The sequence below is a fragment of the Candoia aspera genome, chromosome 2 (assembly GCF_035149785.1).
Source record: "Candoia aspera isolate rCanAsp1 chromosome 2, rCanAsp1.hap2, whole genome shotgun sequence".
Lineage (NCBI taxonomy): Eukaryota > Metazoa > Chordata > Lepidosauria > Squamata > Boidae > Candoia > Candoia aspera.
In genome coordinates, this window is record NC_086154.1 from 91,648,866 (window position 1) to 91,672,631 (window position 23,766).

General features: G+C 36.5%; 1 protein-coding gene across 2 annotated transcripts; it reads right to left on the reverse strand.

Annotated features, from left to right (window-relative positions):
- Positions 1-451: 451 nt before the first annotated feature.
- On the reverse strand, positions 452-22,127 carry RARS1 (arginyl-tRNA synthetase 1). 2 transcript variants are annotated; one of them, XM_063292453.1, is made up of 16 exons: positions 21,999-22,077; positions 19,646-19,883; positions 18,849-18,983; positions 17,665-17,859; positions 13,753-13,864; positions 13,289-13,389; positions 12,529-12,650; positions 12,064-12,184; positions 10,686-10,815; positions 8,571-8,675; positions 6,295-6,473; positions 5,753-5,862; positions 3,816-3,921; positions 2,372-2,544; positions 1,145-1,392; positions 452-654 (listed from the first exon to the last, which is right to left on the reverse strand). In XM_063292453.1, the coding sequence occupies exons 4-16, from the start codon at positions 17,815-17,817 to the stop codon at positions 545-547; spliced, it is 1,770 nt and encodes a 589-aa protein (XP_063148523.1). In that variant the 5' UTR covers positions 17,818-17,859; positions 18,849-18,983; positions 19,646-19,883; positions 21,999-22,077; the 3' UTR covers positions 452-544. The 2 variants fall into 2 exon arrangements, with proteins under 2 accessions (XP_063148523.1, XP_063148522.1); XM_063292452.1 differs by lacking the exon at positions 19,646-19,883 and having other exon boundaries at positions 21,999-22,127.
- Positions 22,128-23,766: the final 1,639 nt, after the last annotated feature.

A 23,766-nucleotide genomic window follows, 5' to 3' on the forward strand; every position in this document is an offset into this window, starting at 1 on the left:
GTTAACGTTCTTGAGTTATTGACAATGCACCTTTAATAAAAAGGTGAAGCACTCCATCACTTCATTATTGATGTCTGTGGTACAGGTAACTTTCTTCCTATTCTGTAACACTGTATGTTTTCAATCACTGCAATATACAACTTGATAAACTAAGGAAACCAAAGGATCCCCTGGCAGTTAGGAACATCTTTTTCATTTAGAGTGGCATAAAGCCTCTGACCCAAATATTCCATTTTACTGAGCTCATTCAAGCATGCCAAATCTTAAAAGAATCTTGTTCTTGCTTACAAAGCTTCCCTTCTGTAATTCAAATTTTATGTGAACTTTAAATTTAGGCAAATTTCAGAACGTGTATAGATCTCTTTTACATATAGTTTTTGTATCCAAAAAGATCTAACTTGCTGAACACAACGGCAAACACTTCTGACACGGTAAGAAAGAGGAAATCAAATTTGAGCATCTGTTATTTTTATTCAATTCTAGTGCTGGCAAAAAAAAAGAAATTTTTTATCTTTTTTTTCTAACTATTTTTAAGTCGTTTTAATTACATTTTTTGGACAGGCTTGATTCCCAAGATGTCAAAACCTTTGGCCATCACAGCAGCTGTTGCTTCACACAGGAGCATTCGCCTCATGTTCACATTCACTATTTCACCTAGGTAAGAAACAAGACACAGCACAAAATAACATAAAATCAGATGCAGGACTTTCACAGATAAATACCTACTGTTGCCTCTTTTACAAATTCAGTAACACATTATTCAAGCAGTTACTATAATACTTCTGTGATGATTCTGTTTAAAGTTTTGCATCCATACGAGACCCTGTGCAACTACAGTTCAAGTTCAGCAGTCTGTACAACCATATATTTATTTTGTAATCATGGCAGGGCTTTACTTGAAATGATTTCTTTGTTCTCCATAGTTTCTAGCCTTTTAATAGAAAAAAATGAAAAAAAAAATAGTATAAAAAGTCTCAGAGGTTATTTCAGTATGAGGTTCCATCCAGTATGGTTTGGATGGAAAAATTTCAGAGATACTTGAAAGATTTCAGAGATATCTCTTAATGCGTTGTCAATGTTTTGGGGCTTTGATATTTTCCACACAATTGTCGCACTTTAGTCTCAAAATAAAAAGGTAACTCACCAGTTTGTCTATCTTTTTCTACACAATAGCAGTTATCGTAGAATTCAGTAAATGTGGTGGCTAGTTCATAGAGGTAGTCACAAAGAGTATGCAGTAAAAGGTCATCCAAGCACTTCTGGATGATCTCAGGAAATCTCAAGATGCATTTGCCTAGTTTCCATTCTTTTTCATGATCCAATATTATCTCTGTTGTTCTAGCTGCCTTCTGTAGTTTATCTTCATTGATATTGGCCAGTCTTGCTATAGATCTGTCAAAGAAATAAACCTTAGATTAGATTCCAAGGGATCAAGCCTTGTTTCTCCAGAAAAAATCTTTATTCAGACCAAAAAAAAAAAAAAAGACTAAGTGGTACAAGAACAAAGACATACCAAAATTAGACTTATCCTAAAAAGATGGCTAGCTATTCTGCATCATTTTGACAATATTGTTAAACAATACTGCTTCTTAAAATATAGAGTTGCAACTTTGCATCTTGAAAGATGTACTTTGAAAGTGCTGTAACTCCTGAATCAGTGTAAAATCAACATCAGCCACTGATTCAGGCAACAATTGCTTTCCCCCTATTAAGAAAAATAAGAGACCAAGGTACCGAGCATCACCACCAGAATTCTCTTGAGTTCTTATGCAAGATCTCATTGATACATATAAAAAATTCCTCAAAAGAAGCCATGTATTTTTCTTAGCCTGTGCCAAGTGAGCAGGAAAAGACAACTTTAAGGAGGTGCCAACAGGTTCAACACATGCCCCAAATAGCTGTTTCCTACTGAATCCTAATCACTGCAGAATCATAATATATACTTTTCCTCCCGTCATCATGGATGCCGTGTAAGTGTCCAAGATTAGCTTACCAAATTACCAAGTCCTACCATAAAAGCAAATTATATTCTTGAATGGACTGTATGGTGCTTTTAATGCTTAGTTTTAAGTTAAATGTTTACTTTAATTTTTATTTTTTGTTAGCTACCTCGGGCACTAAAATAAATATTTAGTGCTATGTATAGCTACAGCTATAGATTGCAAAAGCAAGACTGTTAAACATACTGACAGTTAAATGGCAGTTTTATAGTTAATAGCTAGTTTAGGAAACATCACCAATGTTCTGAAAATAATATTAACTAAAGGTTGTTTTTTTTTAAAAAGAATACACACAGCAAAGCATTAATTTTCCCACAAATATATTGTAACTGCAAAAATGAAAGAACTTAGCATAGTACTTTTCTCCCTACCTGATTCGAGTGAAGGCATAAAGTAAATAAGCAGCAGTATTTCCTCTATCATCAAGCATCTTATCAAAAGAGAAAATATAATCATTTATTCTATGATGAGACAGGTCTGCATATTTAATGCAGCCAAAGGCAACTGAGGTCTGGGCTGCCTTTAATTCTTCAGCTGTAAGAACCTGTTAAGAAAAATAAAACATTTTTTAAAATGAATGAATGCACTTATTTAATTACCATCAATGACCAGCAAGATAAAGACACAAAAGCATCAAACAAATACAACAGAAGCAGTGTATTAGTCATATACAACCTAGCAAGACTTGAAAAGATTAGATAAATAAACATAAATCAGAAATAGAAAAGGAAGGAACAGGAAAATAGAAGGAAGTTCAGGAGCTGCACAAAAGCATCCAGTTGCCCTCCCTACTTCAACATGTCATATCTATATAGCAATCCTTGAATACAGACACTTTGCAGAAATATGTCTCCAAAAACAGTAGGTCAAGTAGCATCCAACGAACCCTCATAAATGAGCAACCTTGTATCATTTGCAGCTACTATTTGGAGATGCAGTTAGTCAGAGGCTGCTCTCTCAAAAAGTTTCCAACCACACAGTTTATCTCAACTCTACAAGTGGCTTAAATAAATTCCCTAAAACAGCTGAATGATGTTGGCATAAGCCTTATTTATATACGCAAAGAACTTGAGGCCACCTATGAAAGTTACAGCTACTGTTCTGCTTGTTGTAAGGTAGAAACTATTTCTTCACAATGAAATTAATCCTCCCTCACCATACAATCAATACACAAGTGGTCCTCTTTCTCCTTTATTCTATGTTCGTCTGCCATCTGCTGGTAAGCTAAGAGAATACGAGACTCTAAGATGAGCAAAAATTCATCACTGAATGTATGAACAGAAATATTCCCCAAGAGTACCTCAGCAGATCCTGTCTCTCTTCCCTATCCACTAACAATGCTGGTTTCAGGCACTGTGAAACAAAGTGTCCAAGATAGAGTGCATACCTCAGTATAGTGTTCATTGCTCAACAGGAAAATACAATTAGCAAAACAGAAAATCCCATGCCAAAATATAAGGTTAACTGAACAAAAGGAAATACCAAGCGCAGGACATGCTCCTTCATAAAGGCAAGGCAAGGCAAGGCAAGGCAAGGCAAGGCAAGGCAAGGCAAGGCAAGGCAAGGCAAGGCAATTCAATTCAATTCTTATGATCGTAGACCAGTACAAGCAAAGCGCTCTGTGAATATATATAAATCTATCAATAGATAATAAATAAAATTTAAGACAAAGTTAAGATACATTTCTAAAATAACCTAGCTAACATCTGTGAGTGAGGTCCAGGGTGCAGTCTATATTTAAATTATAAAATAAAGGCAAGATAGCAGAAGAAACGAAGTTACTATGTTGGATTCAAGAAAAAAGGAATCCATTACCTTATCTCTTTCTTTTTCCTTCAGTTTATCCATTGATCGCTTCAGTCCCTCTTCAAGAAGATCAATCAGTCGTACTGTATCCCCAGAACGTGTTTTAAACTTTTTCCTTAGAGCAAAGAGTGAAAATTATTACTTTCCTCAAATGGTATCTCATTTTTAAATAAAGTTAAATTCCAAATGTAAACATTTACTATTTTTACTGCATGAAAGTGACATCCCAGACAGACAACTCTTGGTGAAAAATAACGTATTAAAAAATGGCTGGATTTTAAAGAATCTAAATGTATTTTATTTCAGTGTGAACACCCACGCTCAAACTAAGTGGATTTAAATAAAGCTGAGTTTTAGTTTGAATACAAGAATATTATAATGTAATTAATTAATTTTGGGAAGGAGCACTTTTTTCAGTCCTAGTGTCACATTTTGTCTTAAAGAGGTATGCTAGAAATCAAACTCTCCCTGCACACCTAAAAAAGAATAAGCCCTATTATAAACCTATAATAATAAAAGTTATTATAAATAATAATAATAATTTCATTTTAGGTACAACACTTTTTCTCCTCTAGCTGGTCTAGCTGTTTCAGGCACCGTTTGGTAGTTTTCCAGAAATTAATCCTGTGAACTGAAACCAATCAATGATGCTCCAGACAAAACAAGCTTGTTTTGGACCAGGATCTGAGTGGTCCAGAGGAGGAATGGAATGCTCCAGAATTCTCCAGAAGGTTCCATTCCTGGAACAGTAGGTTTTACATATTCCTATTTCATTTCATTGACTCAAATGTAATAAAATTGCATTTAGTTAGTTATTGTGGTTAGTCCCCATATAATTTATAATTTAAATTTAAAATGCATATTTTTAGGTGAATGAAATAAAAATTAATTCAATGGCAATAACAAGAAACAAGTGAAGAGAGTTAGTAATAAACAAATCTCTGAACGGGGGATGGGGAGAAACAGTATTTCTAAAGTAAAAAAAAAATACTTCTTCCTACTCCTAAGTACTACTTAATCTGTTACTTTAGTTAATACAGGTTTGATTAATCATATTCATAAAACTGTGTGGATGGATGCACAGGATTCTTATTTCTAACATACACAATGTAATTACAACATGCATATCAAACAAGATATGTCTACACAGCTTTTCTTGCATTATGCACTAACATGTAAATGCAGTGTTACAGCTCAAAGTAAAGTTGCAGAATGTACAACTAAAAAGTAACGATTCTAACAATCCTATGGGAATAATATGCTTCAGAAAACAAGGCAAAATAAGTGTCACAATTGAATTCATGCCAGAGTTGTTCAGAAATGTAAAAAAACCACCACCGAACAAAAACAAAACAAAAAACTAGGCAATTTGGGGATTAGAAAAGAATTATGGCCAGATAAGAATTCATGGCTTTTTTTTTTTCAAAAGAGAGCCTTATGCAGAGTCCGACTGTTCATCCATCTAGATTGGGATCAGCCTCATTTTCTGGTAGCAGCTCAAAACCAGTTCAGAAAAAGGAGTGGCTTCAAAAGCATCAAATTCAAAAACCTGAAGATCTGATCCAAATGGTTTATCTCATAAAACTGCTTTCAAGCTGAATTTTGCATTGTCCAAATTAATAATTTTTTTGTCATCATAGGAATTAATCCTCCTAAAATGAGGACATCTATCCCTCCAGTAAGATTAACAAAAGAATTCAGTTTGGTGTAGTGGTTAAGGCACCAGGCTAGAAACCATTAAATACTGAGTTCTAGTCCTGCCTTAGACACAAAGCCAGCTGGGTGACCTTGGGCCATTCATTCTCTCTCAGCCCTAGGAAGAAACCAATGGCAAACCACTTCTGAAAATGCTGCCAAGGAAACTGCAGGGACTTGTCCAGGCAGTCACCAGGAGTCAAGACACACACATACATACAAACCCTGAAGAAAGTACTTTGCAAACTTACTTGTCTTCTCCCAACACCACTCCAAAAGGAGCATGAACTACTTTGGTCACTTTGGGGTCATACCAGCCAATCATCTGAGCTGCTGCAAATATTGTTTGTAAGTGAACAGACTGCAAAGGAAAGTAAGATTAAAGTGACAATTGTTAATTATGACACATTAGAATGCTTCTAGTCAAGGCTGTGCCTTGTTTCAGGGAAGGCAACGGGAACTGCCCTGAGAATCAAGAAAAGAGTAGGCCTCCCAATAGGGTTCAATATTCAAACTGATCAGATAGACTGATCTTTTTGTATGAGGAAAGAACATTAATCAGTTAAGTATACCTGATGATAGTTTGGGTTTCTCTACAGATTTCTGTTTAATGGGCTGTTGATGTCAATGGGTAAAAATAATAGACAAAAAAGTTACAGGAACTAAGGAAATTGTGGGGGGGCAGGAGAAGTATTAAATGAACAGTAAATCTGTATGTGCTTTAGATCACACAAATGCCTACAAGCAAAGCATTTTTCAAAGCAAAGACAAAACACAGGCCAGAGAAGCTCACCTGCCCACTGTCTACCACATAAATTACATAATCAGCCTTTTCTTCGAAAATCCGCTGCTTTATAGCTGCCAAGTCTGATGTATCATATGTGAAACCCCCATCAGACTTCACGATTGTCAAAGGAACAGAACATCCTGGAACAAACACAATCTTCCGGCCATCATCCACTTGTACAAATCCTAAAGACAGAAAATAAATTACTGGTAACTATGCAAAAAACAGATGGAAAATTTTATGAAAGCTTGGGAAGCAAATCTACTTTTTTTTTACAAAAATTATGTACAAATAAAACCCTGTCCAACAAAGATGTACAAATAGAACTTGTCATGAGGCCACACTCCAAAGTGCCAGGCAAACAGGCATACAAAAAGGGGTCAAGTGTTTAGATGTTCTACATCTGCCAATTCTTATCCAACAATGGTAATTATCTCTTGACATGGGCTTAACTTCTGATTTCAGAGGGTGATTAAAGGGGGGAAAAATCAAAACATCCAGTTGGGAGAAATGTTTAAAAAGAAACCAAAGGACAATATAGCAAAATGGTTTTAGACTCTTAACTTGCCTGGTAGCTTAATTCTACTGGTCCTGCCTTCATATAAGGCTTTGCTCCAAATATAATCAAGAATAAGTTATCTGATTATCTTCCCAAATGTAATATCTCTTGCTCTCTTTTTTGAGTAAACTGTTTTAATTCCTGGTTTCTAGCAATCAGAAACCTATAGATCTTATTACTAATCATTCACAAAAGAAGGACCCTCTATTAAATATTTCCAGATTCTCAATTTAGCCTTCCTAATACAACAAATTCTGTAAGTTGAAGCCATATATCTAAAACATAGGAAGCAATGAAAGTATGCCAGTTGGTATGAATAGATCCTGAACTCCAGTTAAATTTTAAAAAAGGATTAACAAAAACAATGTGTTCAATTCAGAAAAGAGATGAAATACAGTGAAAGAATTATGGAGAACAACCTCTAACAGACTTCAATATTTTAAAGCATGTAATTCAAAAGCTAACATTTCTTACTGTGTGTTGAATTTAGGTGGCCTAGATTAAAAGGCATCTACAGTTAATTATGACATTGACCTATAGACGGCCGTCTTAGTGTGTAAATGAAGTAAGTGAAAACTTTCAAGGGATCATCTTCTCAGGAAAAAACTTGCAAATTACAAAAAGAAAGTCAAGTCCACAGAGGAATCAGTAAATGCGAGGCTGGGCAACAGATGCTCATGTAAATGGGAGCAGAGCCAAATGGAATGACAACAATTATAAATTGTTAGAAACTGGCATTACTTTGAATAGGTAAGGTTATGTTGTCTGAAGATAGCAAGATTCTCATATCAGCAGTGTGTCCCAAACATCATATGCTTATCATATGTGAGAGATAGTGCTATCAAAACAAAGACCTATTTATATCAATTATGGACATCTGCTAACACCTAGGACATCAAAAGGAACCAATCAGACGTCAAAGATCGTGCATGGTTTTACTGTCAGCAAGCTGGAATGTACTGCTTCCTTTCCAGGCCAGAAGATACAAAATAGTCACCTCCATATCTGGGAGCTGCCCAACCTAAGAGTGAACCTGAAATAGCAGAACACAGTAGAAACACCATCTCTTCAGTACCCTAAGAATAACCATCTTGGGAGCTGACCAATCTAAGAAAGAGTCTCCATATGCATCCACTGTGCACTAACTCACTGTCTTTACCTATCCGAACTTCTCTTTGTACCAGCTATCCAAAATGTGCATGTATGAATGATTATGTCTTAAAGAACATTACACTTTCCCTATGCTTCTTGTATCATTTGACTTACATATGGTTATATACAGTACTTTGCATGGTATTTGGTGTCAGCCTGGTATCTTGCTTGTCACAATTCTCTCTGAAAAGATCCTACAGAGCAGACTTAATCACCTTGCCTTGTATCAGGATAAAATCAGTTAAATAAAGTTGTATATTACTTCTCCAAACCCATGACAACTGAAACCAAAAGGAAGTAATTTTGAATTTCAGGGTAATTGTACATGGTTAGGTATACTGATTAGGTATACATGGTTAAATATAAATACAGGTATTAGTTATAAAAACATTACCAATCAGGAAGTGGAAATTTTAAAACTGTAGGGCTTTTTTTTAAGAGAAATAAAAAGCATGTTAAATTTCCTTTGATAAAAGCAAACTTTCCTGTAAGTCTGAAACATACATTAATGGATTATCATTTTAAATATATTTCAGACAATTAACTTCCAATTACAATACAAATGTGTTACCTCGTTCTTCAAGCTCCTTCACAATTGCATGCATCTTATCTTGGTAGTATGATTCTCCTCTGTCTATTATGGAAACATCCAAGCAGTCATAGATCTTTTGGAATTCTGATCAAGAAAAGGAGAAGAAAACTAAGCACATAACTGAAGAATTTGAGATACTCATACTTAATTTGAAAGTATAGCAATTAGAATAACACAACAGTAAACTATATGGGAATGGAGGAATGTTAAAGTTGGATATACCTTGAATTTTACCAGGGCCTTTGTCCTTAAATTTTTTTTAAAAAAACCCTGAAGTAATCCTCTCCTCTCAGAGGTAACTCCAACTGAGCTTAATGAACTGTCAGGTAAACAGGATGGAAGCTGACTGTTGGTTTTCATTAGCACTCAATGTAGTTTAATAATCTCCAGCATCATGTTAAGCATTCAGAAAAGGTAAACAAGAGAAAAGCTGAAGATTTCACACACTTGATTACCAGCTGATGAAAACATACTTTCTAGAGTACTTGGTATTGCACTAAAAATGACATGTGATCTACCAATCTATTAATATGGATTTTCATATTTAACATCATTTATCCCTTCTACCCAGGACTACAGTATAACTGATTATGCTGAATCCTGAGAACAGAATGATTTGGTACTTCAAGTGCTTTGTTTATTTTAGGCTCTATTTTATCATTTTTTCTGTGCAATAAAGAATACTTTGCTTCCAGGTTTCTGTGAATCTTTCAGTATTAATTATTAACTGGAAGGCATGCATAAATAAACAAACAAACAAATAAATAAAGTTCATTTCTAAATCTTTGGGTTTATGCTATCCTTTGAGCTTTTCTGGAATGAAGCAGGCAAGAAATATAATACCAGTTAATAAGGTTGGGAGTTTTTGCGTTTAAAAGCAAAACAGGAAAAGCAAAGAGTTCCTACAGTTGATTCATCCTTCATTAATAAAAATTATGGGATCAGAATAATTTTCTCCATAGAAAATTGCAAATAAAAATCAATTCCAAACTTGAATTACATCATAGAAAGCTCAAATCAGAAGCCTGTATCAGCTGCTGAAAGGAATCCCCATAAGCAACTTTTCAAAGGAACTAGCACAGTAATTCACTGCTTGTAACAGACAAAGCTAAAAGGATTGGGCAGTCATACGTATGCTTCTGTCTTTCATACACACACCTGACTAGGTTTATCATCTGCAAAGGAGCAAGCAAAAATCAACACATATGGCAAGCGCTGCAATCAGGAGAATAATTATTTGTTTTGCCTAACACTTAAGAATTACAACTTGTAATGTGTGAAAGTCAAGGAAAACAATCTTATTTTTTTCATGCACAGATCTTGTGCTTAAAGTGAAACTTAAATGCAGAAAAAACACCATGTAGGGAAATCACTGGATGTTATTTCTGTTTAATATAATAATATTTTGGCACTGTGAATATAGCTAATGGGCTCCCTATGTGTAAAAATGTATAGAAAAAAGAAACTAGGCCTTAAAACCAGGAGACTGTGAGTTCTAGTCCCTCCTTAGGCATGAAAGCCAGCTGGGTAACCTTGGGCCAGTCACTCTCTCTCAGCCCAAGAGCCAATCAGGCGTGGTATGAGAGTTCTAGTCCCGCCTTAGGCATGAAAGCCGGCTGGGTGACCTTGGGCCAGTCACTCTCTTTCAGCCCAACTCACCTCACAGGGTTGCTGTTGTGGGGAAAATAGGAGGAGGAAGGAGTATTAGGTATGTTTGCTGCCTTGAGTTATTTATAAAAGTAAGAAAGGTGGGATAGAAAACAAACAAACAAACAAACAAACTTTGAACAGAAATCTTTGTTTCAGGACCTTCCTTATGGAGGTGACTCCCTCCCTTTTTTCCTTCATGCTATAATATGCCAGCAGAGGAGGAGGCCCCCAAACACTGGAAAGTTTGTTGTTACAGACTGGATCTTGGCCCTTTCCATAAACAGAACAGCAACTTTAGATCCACTGAGAATTTAGATTTAAATTTTCCACCCTAAATGGTACATTCAAAACTCCTGTCCTTCAGCAGTGCTCTACAAAAGTCATTTCAAGTCCCAACCTTTTAAGAGAGAGCCAAGACCAACCCATGGAAATTTCAAAAATCACCTTTTCGGGACACATCACAGACGAGGTTCCAAGCTTTAATGATGTCTGGACTTTTGCTCTGCAATAGGACCACACAGTGGTATGCATGCTTCTTAAACTCTTCCTCAGTGTCAAACCTTCTTTTTGATTCCTAGGTTAAGAATATAAAGACACCATGAAATAATCTCTAATGTGCATTAAATGGAATCCAGTCAAAGTATTTATAAGAGGGTTAATGTTTAGACTAGGTAAAAAGGGCAACATTTGTTAATTTCAAATAAATAGACATAACTATATTGCAATTCAGCAATTTTAACTGTTTGATCTTCTCAGTATGTTAGCATATATAAAAGGCTATTTAATATCTGGGAGGATATTTAAGTCTCTGAAAAGAATCAAGTACGGTATTATATTGCAGCTCTAATAATGAAGAGAAGAGGAGAACCCTCGCTCACATGTGAGTATACTGTATGTGAATTTGAGTATCCACGGGAAATTTTCTGTGTTATCAATCAGCATGGCCCCCAAATCCAAGGAAATTATGTGTTGCTTGCTGGCATGATGGTTTTTCTTCTATAGGGAAGTGAAGAATCAGACAATCTGATCTCACTGGAGTTAACTCCCCCCACCCAATATGCTTAAAAGTGAAGAGGTGCAGCCTAAGTGCATCATAACCTTGAAAAGGGTTGAGTTAGTCTTTCTTCTCTGAAAATACCTGCAGCTATGCATACATTGTCCTTTCAATCTCCTTGCCCAATAAATTATTTGTGTTTGGATAACATTTGGCAAAATCCTCTGAATTCAGGGACAGCTTCTTCAGGAGTGGAAAGAACACTGTCTCTCTTAATCCTGGTGGCAATATCGCATCATGCAAGGATGCAATCATCAGTCTCTAGTTCTACCCCATAAATCCCCCTTTCATCAAAAGTGCTTATGGTAGTCTGGATAGTTATAAGCATCTTCCTATATCCTGTTGATCTAAGTTCAGGAGGAAAATTTAGTGCAGTATCCCATCCTCCCAGCAACTATAATCCCCAGAAATAGGTTATCAATGGCATTAACTATTATTTGACTGGACTTTTGGTCAGGCAAATTAATTATCTTAGATTAGCCTTCTTTTAGCCACAATAAATACACACGTAGAAGCTGACTGTACCTGCAGTTTCTCCTACTGGATGGAAATAACTACTTTTGCTCTAATTAGGAATAGCTAAAATGCACTAAAGCTTTGAATAAACATTTGCAATATTGCTTGCCACAACACTTATTCTTTCTCTTGTCTGTACTGATTCCTTTCAATTTATACTGTTTCAATACTGTGTAAAGCATCAAGTATTTTCTAAGCAATTATAACAACAGTAACAAATGTTGTGGATGCCAAATATTTACATTAAAATACCTTATAAAAAGCTTGGAGATCTCCTATGGGTGGAGAAACAGTGAGGTAATCTGGAAATTTATCTTGCAGATGAGCAATAAGCATTCCAAACTGGGTCCCCCAATCTCCTAAATGATTCAATCTGGACAGCAAAGAAAACAAAACTGGTGTAAACTACAGGCCACCTTTAAATAGGGAAACACCATTTGTTTAAGTTAATCTAATAAATATGGTTCATCCAGAACACTGCAGTGTTCTGCACTAAAAAATAATGTGCAAGATACGTAACAATTATGGTATTTTCAGTGTGCATATTGCTTAGTTAACACAGTTCATTGCAGGTCAGGGGTTCTAGTACTTCTCTGATACATTAATGTCATACAAATGATTATTGAAAATAAAGTTTAACTGCTTCACAGAAAGAGAAACACTAAATCTCTAGGTACCTTATGAGCATGCCCACAATTATACTACAATATGACTTACCTTAGAACATCATGCCCCATAAATTCAAAGAGACGGCACATGCTATCCCCAATGATAGTTGACCTCAGATGTCCAACATGCATCTCTTTTGCAATATTTGGAGAAGAGAAATCAACCACCACCTTTTTATATAAAATAAGGAATGAAAAATAATCTAATTTAAAAATTTGGAATACAACTGGTGCAATATATTTTTAGCTAGTAAAGAACGAACATAATTATACAGCTGCTCTGCATGTTTACTAGTCATTATATACACAACTAGTAAACAGAAAATATACTAGCTAAACTAATGTGAATATCAATTTTGAAGATAAGGAATCCTTTTTATGTTACTTAGGCATATTTTTCCATCATCTGTGGAGCCTATATATGCAACCAGACAACATACAAAATCCCATTTACCCTGTTTATATGTTCAAGTTCTACACAAATAATTTTTGTGGTGTACAAATGTTTCTTTGAAGGTAAGAGAACTGATTTCTATATTTAAAAGGACAGAATTTTTGGAAGCTTCTATTATTAATCAGGACCAAGATCTAAAGAAGGCCACAGGTATTCTTCTATGCTTATAAGCGTGGACTGGTTTTTCTGCCACCAGCACTCCTTCCTGGAATACTGTGAAATACCTGGTCCAGTGTTAGGAGAGAGTTTCTAAGGAAGCTCAAAGGAGGGGTACACATTAAAGAGAACACGAATTTTGGCAAAGCCACAAGCACTCATCAGAGGGATGAGATACTAACAGCCATTTACTATTCACCTTTTTCCTTTCACCAACAGCAGGAGGCTGAACTCCATTCACCAACATACTGCTCAGCTGTCTGGATACAAAATCCTTCTTTAAGTGTACATTGATGAAACCTTTAGAGTAATCAAAAGTAAAATGTTCATTGAGAATATAAATACATCTCCACTTTTATTTTCTTCACACAGAGAATACTTTTTACATATACAACATGGCAGATTAGCATATTCTTTGCAGTCACAATACAAATCTTCATCAGTTCAGCATAAATGATAGGAAGTTTATGCCAGAAAGGCTAGGCATACTTACACCAGATAGATACACTCTTCTATCAAACAGATTTAGTTGAGAATTAGTTTTGGGGAGGAAAAAGTATGTTCAGCAAGTGCCAGAACATGATACTGTTAACTTAATCTCATTATAATATACCTTGCTAGCAAATTCTGTTTCTACTTATAGTAAAAACAAAGTAACTGTACCAGGTCCAGCAATTTCAATTTTCTCAATGCATTCATTGTCAGGAATATTTCTGGCAATCTTGTCAGCAATATCTCTTGGGCTTACTTTTTGCTCCTTAGTCTTGAGCAGTATCTGAAAATAAGGAAAAGGGTCAATGTAATTGCTTATTGAATGGAAACACACAGCATCATAGCTGGTAAGTTTACTTTCATACTTAGCACAAGAGGCAAAAGGAAAATAATCCTTTTAAAATGAGCTATTTTTTTTTTTTTAATGTATCAAGTGCTCAGGATATAAAAATAGAAGGTGTCTATTCATCAGAATCATTACAACAAATGGAAGTAGTAATCAGTCAAGCAAATATATAACTTTTGCAAAGCTTGAGAAAAAAAACTCCAGCAGCATCACATCTTCAGCATGACAAATAAAGAGTTCAGAAGCATCTGCAATTGGTGGAAACAGTCCATAACCAGCTTCTGCCCATGCCTATTTTAAGGGGTTCTTGGGAAAGCCCCGTGATACAAAGCAACAAAAACAATACAGTAATTCAGAAATCTGCATTGGACAAGACAGTTAAGCCACTGTTTCTTTGGAGTAAAACAACAGTCAAACTGTATTATAAAAGGCATTGTGAGCTTGTGTGGAGTTGGATGGCTTCCAACCTCAGCACTAATGAGCTCTTTGAAAAAATGTGGTTCATTCACTCCAAAATATATTTAGGCAGAGAATGGCTGGCACGTATCAATGAAATTACTGCCAGGCCAATTTGCCAAGCTATCCAACTACTTTCCTAGGCAATTAAGAAAAAAGTGTGAGTTACACTGTGAGCATACACTGATTTAATTGATTAGTAAAACATTATAAAAATTCTACCCATGTTACATAAACTCCCTAGCTGGTGGGATGCAGACAACAGTATGTTGGCTTGTAAGACTTAGACTGCACTTGTCTGCTTGCACTTTGGCACATTGGCCAAAATGGCTGATAATTGTACCTTTAGGATAAGGAGGGAATACTGCAGTAATCTAATGTACTTTTTCTTATTCTTACTAATAACTATTCTGTGTTAGCTTTGACTGACCAAAACCAGTATCTATAGGCCCATATGGTGACAGGCATAGGATGCGGGAGTAAATGGTAAGGAGCATTTAATAATGGGAATTAAATGAAAGTATCCTTTAATTCTCTTATTCTTTCATCATAAATAAAATCATATTCCTTGCCATGCAAGCACACGAACAGACTTATGTTTACACCACATATTTAAAAGAGATCTTTTTCTAAACAGATATTAAAAAATAACAATTCCCATTATTCCTGGATCTCTCAATGGCCCACTTTTCCTGTATTCTCTCATCTTGTTCCCACTCTACTCGTTCAGAGTAACTTTCCTCCAGATCAAGTTAATTCAGAATGTAGCACAGCGTGTCCCTTGAACTCATCCCTTGCTATTTCATTATGACCATTCACTTGAGCATTGACATGCAACATTTCCTTTCACACGGACATAAAAAAACCTACATGACACCAATGTATACTTTCTTATATACAGTATATTTATGCCCTTTCATTCATAATTAAACTTACTCCTTCATTTCTCTGCATATATTCATCAATTCCACAAGATCAGACTATTTTCACTCAAATCTATTATACCTTTCACTTGTCTCTACTTTCATAGACACATTTCTTTTATTTATTTCATTCATTCATGCTCTTTACCATTTATTCTTCTTACATTTCAAGATGCAATCTCTCATCCTATTTCAAAGAGTACAAGAGGCGAGTATGAGCAAACTTTGGGAAGCGCGGTGAGACTTTGTCAGGGAGATTTCTGCTCTTCGAACAGCCATTGAGAAATGTCTGAATGTGGAAAAGTATCTTGCATGTTTATTGCTATAGTAAAATGTCTGATACAGTGAGTAAGCCCGAATTATGGAAATTCAGAGTTTTCTGTGAATATGAAGTTGAAGACTGGCCGTGGAGTGCAACAGCAGTAGCATACGTAGTAGTAAAGCAAACTTGAGAAGAAAATGGAATCTTAATGAATGGTTCAATATTGAGCAGGGAGTAAGACAGGGGAACGTGATGTCTTCTTGGTTGTTTAATGTAATTATGGAAATATTTACAGTGTATTCTTGTGGTGATTTTAGAGGTCCATTGATAAGAAATGTGCATATGCATGTACTTTTGGATGCTGACAAAGCTGTATTGTTGGCCAAGAACCTGAGCTGTTTTCAGCAAATTTAGACAGATTTTTATGATGCAGAGACAAGCATGGATCTGAAAATTAACATATCAAAGACCAGTGTTGTGTTTGACAGGGAAAACTGTGAATAGTTGTAAGTTATACATAAGTGGGAAAAGACCTAGATCAAATACAATTCTGTACGAATGGAAAAATTTTAGGATGTGTTAATGCTGGAATACAAGTAGTAGACAATGTTTGCCTGTTGCAAGGAATGAACATTTGTCAAAGGAAACAAAAATGGCTGTGTAGGTGAGCTCCTCCCACCCACTTTGTTATATGGAACATTGGGCATGTCAAGAGAAACATAGAAGTACGTAGAACAGATTTATTTATTATTCAAATTCTGCTACCGCCCATCTCCCCAAAAGAGGATGGAGTCTTTAAGAAGTGCATGTGGTAAGATGAGAAAAGATCTGACCAAGAATGAATGTGTGTGGAATACAAAAGTGTGGGACCAGTATGAAACAATTACACTGAGATGGTTTGATCAAAAGAGAGAATGAATGAGGATCAAATCCCGACAAATTTATGAACAAAAAGTGAATAGGCTGAAAGAATGGAAAGACTGAGAAAGTAATGGCTAGAGGGAGTACATGACATCCTGAAAAAAAAAGAGTTGAGAAGTTTAAAGAACAAAATAATTTGGTATATGGAAGTAATGGAAGCAAGCATGATTTGCAAGGACAGAAAGTGTAGGAAAGAATATAGTGAATGGTCTTGGGTAAACTAAATTTAGCTATGTTTATTTTCTCTTTCTTAATTCATGTCCTTAATTTCTTTGGCTTACTACTCCTTATACTTTTCCTGCTCTTTGTGTAATGTTATTTTACCCAAAAGGCAACAGCATAATTGTGTGTGTGTGTGTGTGTGTGTGTGTGTAAAATTATATTGTTGTTTATTGTAGCACTAAAGTTTAGATGTAATTAAAATTTTTAACTATTTTGCATTTCACAACATATTGCACTTAGAAATGTTCAGATCAAGAATGTAGGGGGAAGATAACAATACTACATTTAGAAACATATTTATTTCACCGACCTAAATCCTCTTACTGAATTCACACCCACATTTATTTGGAACAATAAAGATGACTTTTAACTCCATACCCAGAAATATTTGTGTTGCCCATCTTTGCTGATCTTTCACTACAACATTAAAACATTTGGCCTAAAAGGCTCTCCTAATTTTTATTACTTTTACTTTTTTTTAATTGCTAGATTGCTAATCTTGTCCTTTAAACACTTTTGCTTTCCCTTCAGTGTATTTTATTACTTGGTTGTCTGCCTTGAATTACACAAGCAAAGAAAAGATAGTAATATTTAAAATAAATACATTTAGTTAGCTTGACAGATTCTACTGAAATATTTGCTTTTGGCTACGTAACCATTGAAGCGAATTTTGAGAAGCCATGCAGTCCAATATAAGTACACTATGCAGTGCCATGCACATGACTACACTTTTTCCACTTAATACTTTTCAAGTTATTTGCAAAGTATTGTCTCAACTCAAAGATTTCAATAATGTGTGGCAGGTTCCTGTGCAAAAAGGAGCGCCTGATAGAAGAGCAGATAATTTGCTTAGTTGGATACTCACATTACAGCAAGGTAGTATGTTGTAGTTATTTTATCTGTTTGAGATGTAGCATTAGACAACTATGAAAAGTATACATACTATCAATTACCTGAGATATGCTCATAGCACTGTTACACTGATAATCACCAAACCTGGATTGCTGACTTGGTGTTACTGCTAATGGAGGGTTTTCTAAGTCTGGATAAGCAGCTTTAATAGCTGCTTTAAAAATTTCTTGAATCCGATGGTTGATATTAATCATGCCTTTGAATGATTTTCCTCTAATTCTTTCCTCTTGAAGGCTCTAAATGGGAATACAAAAGAAAATTACTTAAGCATGAATTCAATGTGTCAACTAATAATAAAAGTATTACTGCTGTCTTAATAGGTCTTAACATTAGTCCTAAGAATATTCATGGCTCCCTTTATCTTCAGCTGGCTGTTATATTTATTTATAAAATGTACAACCTATTTTTTTTAACAATGTCAAAGGAGGGAAATTTAATTTCAAATGTGTTTCTTGCAGTTAGGACATATTTACTTATACTCTAACCTCTCAGTTTCATAGACTAGTAAGGAGGAGACATTGTCTTTTGATTCCTTCTGATTGTATTTAGCACCAGCTCCACCTCATTCTGCCAGAAGAATGCTTCTGAGTCACAAAGATAGACTGCCATTTTGAAATATAGGAGAAAAAAAAAACCCTCTTGAATAATATAGATTTTGTCTGCAAGTGAAAGTTCCAATCTTCTGGGTCAACCTTCTTTTACATGAGAACTGAAAGAATGTGAGAAAACCACGAGACAACATGTGTGAGTTTATATGTGTGTACACACATATAAGTGGCCTGTCCCACTTTTAGTTGGGAAAATCTTTATACTATAAGTGCAGTTCCAAGAATAGTAACATACACCAACAGAGAAAATCTCTTGCAGTTATGGAACTTTAGTTATTTCTCATTGCAACTCTTCTCCCACAACCTTTCAGCTTCTTTTCCTCCTCTGGATGTGGTGCTTGTATTTAGTAGCTCTCAATTTTGCCTCAATCACTGCCCCCAAATCTAATTACTCTTTCTTAACTTCTACTGTGAGCTATACACTTCTGGATGCAATGTCCTCTATTTTCGATTTATTTGGTTTTGCCACAGTGGCCCCTTTGGTTCTGGGAACCTATCCAGCAGCTTATAACGTCACATGCTCATGTTTTTCATAAAAATAAATGTGATTCTTTTAGAACTGTAGCAATCTCCATTTACCTTTTTCACACTGCTTACTATTCAAAAAGTAAACATACCTTTTGAAGGATGTTTAAGCGATATTTTAATTTTGCATTTTCTTCCCGTAATTCCTCCAAAGTTGGTGAAGCTCCCAAGCATCCGTAATTTTTCAAATGATCTATTTCAGCAGTCAAAAACTTGATTTCCTTTTCCTAGAAAGCAATAATGATTTTGGTTTTTTGTTCCATACGACAGTTTATTTCCTACAATTAAATAAATGGCACCACTGGACTAGAAATGAAAATACCCCACATAAAACTAAATTTCCAATGAAAATGTCCAGTTATGTTAAAAATTAAAGTTAAATCATAGTATTGTAAAAACAAGCTACCGTATATGTAAGCAAACTGTAAATAAACTTCATCAAAGCAAAATAAAAGCATGCATATCTGCTTATACATATACAAAGCAAAACTTAATATAAGTTATGAATAACTTAATACAAGTTACAAATTAGGTTATAAACATGATGCTTTGACAACTGTAACTCATGCGCTGATCACCATTTGGTGCAATTACTGTAACATACTCTGGGTGGGGTAGCCTTTGGAGACTACCCAGAAGCTTCAGCTAGTGTAGAATGCATCCACTAGACATCAGCAGGTTAACCACCCACTGCAGGGTAACGCAAATACTAAAATCAGTGTAGTGGCTACCAGTAGGTTTCTGGGCCCAATTCAGAGTATGGGAAATTATCTACACAAACCTCTTTATGAAATAGCACTGAGTTACATCAGGCACCGTCTTACTAGGATGGAATCTGCCCATCTGGTAAAAATATCTCAGAAGGACCTGCTAAGGGCACACTGCTCACCTAGTGGACCAGGCACCAGGCCTTTTTGATTGTGGCCCCCCCATGCTCTGGAATTCTCTGATCCCAAAGGTCTGTGCAGTCCTCTCCCTCCTAGCATTTTGCAATGTGGACAATTTTACTCCATCAGGCTTTCAACGTTAGTTAATTGTTTTGTGATGTTCATCTTAGGGTGAGGATGTCCTTTGTTTCATGTTTTTATTCTGTTGTATGCCACCCAGAGCCTTTATATAGGAGTAGCCTACGAACATTGTAAAGTAAATAAAAATAGCACACTTTCTTCAAAACCTGGATTGCTGATTTGGACTTCTAGTTATATTTTCGCAAATGAAATATTTATTTATTAAATTTAGCCACCGCCCATCTCCCCCCAAAGGGGGGACTCTGGGTGGTTTACAACAAAGATTTTATACCAGTGTTTCAAATCTTCCAATAATAATTAGCCTTATAATATTTTGCATTAAACCAACACTAACAGCATTATATCATGCTTAAATCTGCGTAGTAGAGGAGGGAACAATGAGCACAGCAAAGAAGGACTCAACAAACTAAGAATAGGGAAGACGTGTTTAATTTAAAATAGAATAAAATTAAATAGAATAATAAAATAAAATAAAATAAAGACAATGACATGGGAGCTGGAAAATAAAATGTTAATGTTAACCCACCCTTCTGAAAAAGACTTCAAAACTTGCTGGAGCAAGTAAAACAGAAACTTGTACATTAATTTGCATCCTATATTTAAATGGAAATAGTTGTTAAGGATTTTGGATGTATCCATTAACATGCATTTATATTGATATTTAGAATACTTGCAGGATAAAATGAAACATCCAAGCCACAATCCAGTTCTTATTGTGATAGAAACCACTTTTTAAAATAATATTCTTACAGCTGGAGAGCTTGAAGAAAAGCTTATGAAATGCTATTTTTAAGTTAAATCCCAACTACATAAAAATATTGAGTCAACAACAGCAATGACAACAGCTTAGAGTTACCAAACTTAGGTTTAAAAGGTATCAAACCTTGTAACTTCGTAGTCAAAGTTTCTGTTAAAACTGTTAGTAATAATAATATTGTTACATCTTGCTTGGACAATTTTTAATCCAACCTTCATGTCATGAATTATAGAAGTAACTAATCATCTTCTCCCCTTATTCATACAGTAAAAATTATTACAAGAAAAGTTGAGTGCACTGATGTGTTGTCACATTAGTGTGAAAAGTTCATTCCAAGAGATACTTTAATGTGTCACAAGTATTCTTGATTAATTTTTATTTTTCACTTTTGATAGCAATTATTTTGGTTCCTTTGGAGATTGTTGGAAAAGCAGGAACTTATTTTTATTTTTTTATTGGTTTAATATAAAAAGGAGCAAACAAAAAGAGAAAAGCAAAACAGGAAAGATCATTTTATTACACAGAGAAAATCATTCAACTCAGTCTATTATAAGGAAGTGCAGAATAGTTAACTTCTGACATCCTTACCTTTGCTGTCAGGAAGTGCTAACCTTACCAGGTTGAGAAAAATGTAGGAGAAAATAATTTGATAGATGTTGGAATGTATACCACTTTCAGATTTTACCACACACCTTTTCATCAAAGACCTAAATCAGCCTCGCAGAAGAACTACCCTATTTCATCCTCGAGCAGTAAATATTGCCGATATTTGACCAGTGGAATGCACACATAAATGGAAATTACAACACACTGTTATGTACATAAGCCTTTTATTTTAAGAAAATGAAAACTAAAAGAAAGATGTCTACAAAAGAGAGGAAGGATAGAAAGAAAAGGATAAAAGAAGATAAAGAGAGGGGAAATGGATTTCTCGGGAAGGTTCCTTTTTGCCAATTAAGAAGGAACTTACTTCCCATTGACAAAACGGCTTTAAAAAGTTTTAACTAAAGTCTGTCTTCACTATTCCCTAGTAAGCTACCTCTCGTTCTCTTGCTCTGTTCAAAGGCGTCGAGCGGGGAGCAAAGGTTGCACTCCCTCTTCAACCCTCTGCTTCTGGAAACGTCACCCCACAGCCCAGCTTTAAGCCCGGCCATGAATTACCCTACACATTTCCTTAAAAGCAAATCCCCCCATCCCCCCAAAAGGGGGGATGCATCACTGCGTAGCAGGCCGAATAGAGCGCCTGTCCCGGCGAAAAAGAAGGGAAGCCCAAAGCCTTCCCGCGCAAGCTCGAGCGCTGCCACGCGTCCGCAGAGGAAACCCAGCAGCGAAAGAGAAAAGAGCTCCGGCGCGCCTTAAGGGCGAGAGCGAGGACCGTCCCGGCTGCCTCCCGCTCCAGCCTCCCCTTCTCTTCCCCGCAACCACGCCCGACCCACCCGAAGAAACCGGCCTCTGACCTGCCACTGCAGCCGCTCTGCCCATTCCGCCGCTTGCATTGCCATTCTCACGAGCCAAAAGCCAGCCGGAACCGGAACCAGTGCATTCTGAATGCTGACGCAAAGGCGAGAGAGAGGATCTCGGGGAAGAAAGCGCGTCGCCTTCAGGCTCCCCCTATAGAGTCACGCCGGGACGTTACTCGCCGTTCGCTGCGCTTTCGTCTGGAGGTTGCCTTGCGGCTTGGCGTAAAGGACGAGATTGTGGGTTAAAAAAGCGGCCTGGACTGGAAGTTAATTACGGGAATGTGTAATGCATGAGACGAAATGACATGCTTGTCTAGGAAGCGTAGGACAAACCATGGGAAACATAACTCCTTCGGGAAACAGTGGCCAGAGCGATTCTGGAGACTCGCAGCTGCCCAGCATCTACCGCTTGAGGCAGTTGGTTCACTCTGTCCCATGGTAGAGTCAAACTTCTCCGATCACCTAAGAAAATTGATTGCCAAAGCAGATTTGGTGGCATGCAGTCATGTGATGGAAGAAAAAGACATTTTTCACCGACTACATTGGTTTGATTTCAAGGTTCCCAACGTTGATGAGAAAACCCCACTTATTAGGGTTTTGCACCTACCAAACGCCTTGGCACTGCACTTTTTTGGCGGGATGGGGGGGATTTGCTTTTAAGGAAATGTGTAGGGAGCTCGCATGCTGCTGTTGGAAGGAAATCTTACCAAGGGTTCGTCCCAAGCCGGGAATGAAGAGACACAGGCAATTGCTGGAACACAGGTGAATGTTTATTCGGTCCGAGAGCACGAAATACATGACGAACGTGTTGTCGAAGGCGGTCACGCGTGTATTCATCCCCACCAGCCCCTTATATAGGAGAGCTTGGCGGCTGTTCTCTCAGGTGTAGTTTACCGGATTTCAGAGAGGAGACGTTCTGTGGTCAGGCCCCCTGCTGTTGGTGTTTCCTGCTCTGATGGTCTGGATTCCCTGCGGGGCTGTGGCTTTGTCTGTTAGCCTGGACTGTCCACCTTGGAAGGAATCTTTTGTTATTATGGAGATCTGTTTGGATGTTCACCTGAATGGACTCTGCTAAAGTCTGTGAATGAGCGACCTTTTGTTTTCCAAGGTTTCTGATTAAATTGGAAGGGAATCCTTTGGCATCCCCTTTTGCATAGAACCTATTCTATTTTGTAACTTTTAACCTTTTACCTTGCCCAAGGGGAAGGCAATATTGCAGGAAGACAATGTTCTGGGGGGGAGAAAATAGCGGTTTGCCAAGGAAAAATATACAAGAGGGTGCGTTTGTTTGAAACCTTCCAACACTGCAGAGCACAAGCCTCAAGCATAACCTGACTTTCTAACAATGGTTTTGAACGGCACGTAGAAATAGTGGTGTCTGAACCCAAGTGTTGTGTGTCGTTTGGTCACATCCATAATATACTGCTGAAATTCCAGATATGCCCACTCACCCTCAAAGTTTGCATATACATTTTAGTGCAAGGATCCATCTTTGCAGTAAAATATTTCACAGAATTTTTGGATAAATATGCAAGAATTATAGCCAATGCTGTAGTCCCCCCCCCCCATCAGCATAATATCATTACAGTGGAATAAGCCTAGTCACAATACTAAACCTATCATTTTAATGTGTCACATGGGGACAAGATACTGTGAGGAGCTGGAAAGGCAAGCTGCGGGCAGAGGATCCTTTCTTACATAATGCTCCACTGTTGACAGTTGCGGAGCTTCAGACACCATTCAGATATAAGTAGTTGCAAAATTT